The following is a 1,876-nucleotide window of genomic DNA, read 5'->3' on the forward strand; positions in this document are numbered from 1 at the left end:
CGGCCGGGGGGGACGCGGCGGCGGCCAGCGACGAGGAGCGGAAAGTGGGGCTGGCGCCCGGCGACATAGAACAAGTCACCTTGGCGCTCGGGGCCGGCGCTGACAAAGACGGGACCCTGCTCCTGGAGGGCAGCGGCCGCGAGGAGAGCCAGCGGAGGACCCCGCAGGGCATCGGGCTCCTGGCCAAGACCCCCCTGAGCCGCCCGGCCAAGAGGAACAACGCCAAGTACCGGCGCATCCAAACTTTGATCTACGACGCCCTCGAGAGACCGCGGGGCTGGGCGCTGCTCTACCACGCGCTCGTGTGAGTACCCGGCCTCCGGGCGCCCCTCGGCGGCGGCGCGGGGTGGGGCGCGGGGCTATGCAACTTGCCCAGTGCGTGCTCCGCTGCTGTGTTTGTGAGCCTGTGACCTGCGCCGCGGGGGTCCGGCCTTAAAACCCAGGAGCTTGACACCCCCATTCACTTGGAGATTGTATGTGCGTTGAAGGCACCATCTCAGGATGTCAGTATGAGGCTTCATCAATCTGGGGATTGGACTGGATAAAGTAGCCCCCTCCCATTTCCCATGCGCCCTGTGTTTCTGCCTGACCTGGGACCCTTTTTTCAGGCAACCAGAGTCTGGGAATGACTGCCTGGAGTTGGGGGCGGCAGGGGGTGGGGCAGTGCACACAGCCACGGTGGCTGGGGGTGGGGGGGGGTGCTTGTGTCTGTGCTGCTTTTCTCAGCCCCACCCCCACCCCACCCCAATCCTGGTTTAGAAAGGATTCTGATGTGGTTCTAATTGATGGCTAGGACTGGCCAAAATGTACATCTTTGGGTTCCTTTCAGGGAAGTGAATGGAGTGTGTGTGTGGCTTTATGCCTAGACTGAAGGGGTGAAGCCGAACCGAGCCAGGAGTTGAGCGCCGGGTGGTGTTATTCTGGCTGAACTGCCTCTCTAATTAAGGAGCCCTAATGGCCGTGTAGCTTAGGTGTTGAGCTGCTAAGTTCAAGGTGGACAGTTTAAACACTCCCACCCCTGGCACTGGGGGGAAGCTGGGGCTGTCTGCTGGCTTCAAGGTTCAGTCTGGAAACCCTGTGGAGGTTGGCCTCCAGTCAGAACGGACTGGTAGTGGCGGGCTGGGTCGCTTCCAATCTCTGATTTGGGCTCAGATAGCCCACTGGTCTCTACTGCTGTCTCTGCTCTTGCTCTGCCTCGGTGTGGGTGCTGGGGGTGGGTGGGAAGGACCTGGGCTAGACCGAAGGTCCCTAAGCCTTGAGGAAGTTCCTCCTTACCTTTTCGGGTGCCTGGCTGGAAGGCAGATGCAACTCCCTGCAGCACCTGACACTCCAGATGGAACCTGCCCCCACCCTGTACATTGGGGAGGGGGAGAGGATGAGGTGAGGTGGCTGCATGCCCGGACAGTGCATCCAGGCGGTTGGCACATCTCAGGCCGCAGGCTTTGCCAGTGACCCCTGGCCTCCTGGCCCGGGTTGAGCACTTCTGCTGGCTGCTTCCATGGAGGTCTGCTAGAGGTTGGGCCAGGACTTGACCCAGTTGCCTGAGTCTGTGATGTCTCTCTCCTCCTGCTACAGGGTGACCCCTGACATACGTGACAGTAGGGACAGTAGGGACAGTAGCCCAGGCGCCACTTCAACCTCCAGTCTCTCCTGGCTGGCCGGGAGTGCTTTTCCCAATGTGACCGCCAGGTGGGGGCCTCAGCACAGGACCTCTGACTTAGCAACAGGTATCTTTCTTGAGAATGAGGTTCTCAGGAGAGGAGAGGACAGGAAGTCTTCTGGGGCCAGCAGGGGTGGGAGGCAGCCAGCTGTAACTTGGCATTGGGGGTCTAGTCGTGTGTGTGTGTGTGTGTGTGTGTGTGTGTGTGTGTGTGTG

At 60.9% G+C, this 1,876-nt stretch overlaps 1 protein-coding gene across 1 annotated transcript in view; it reads left to right on the forward strand.

The window, feature by feature from the left end:
- Positions 1–8: 8 nt before the first annotated feature.
- KCNQ3 (potassium voltage-gated channel subfamily Q member 3) overlaps positions 9–1,876 on the forward strand; it is a gene marked incomplete at its 5' end in the record, with an annotated part of 254,883 nt that continues 253,015 nt past the window's right edge. The window contains one exon of the mRNA XM_045287958.1: positions 9–304. Coding sequence (XP_045143893.1) covers positions 9–304 — 296 coding nt within the window. The remainder of the gene's footprint in view (positions 305–1,876) is intronic.

Source organism: Echinops telfairi, unplaced genomic scaffold (genome assembly GCF_000313985.2).
Source record: "Echinops telfairi isolate 266 unplaced genomic scaffold, ASM31398v2 ScPeMD7_1;HRSCAF=3_0, whole genome shotgun sequence".
NCBI classification, from domain to species: domain Eukaryota; kingdom Metazoa; phylum Chordata; class Mammalia; order Afrosoricida; family Tenrecidae; genus Echinops; species Echinops telfairi.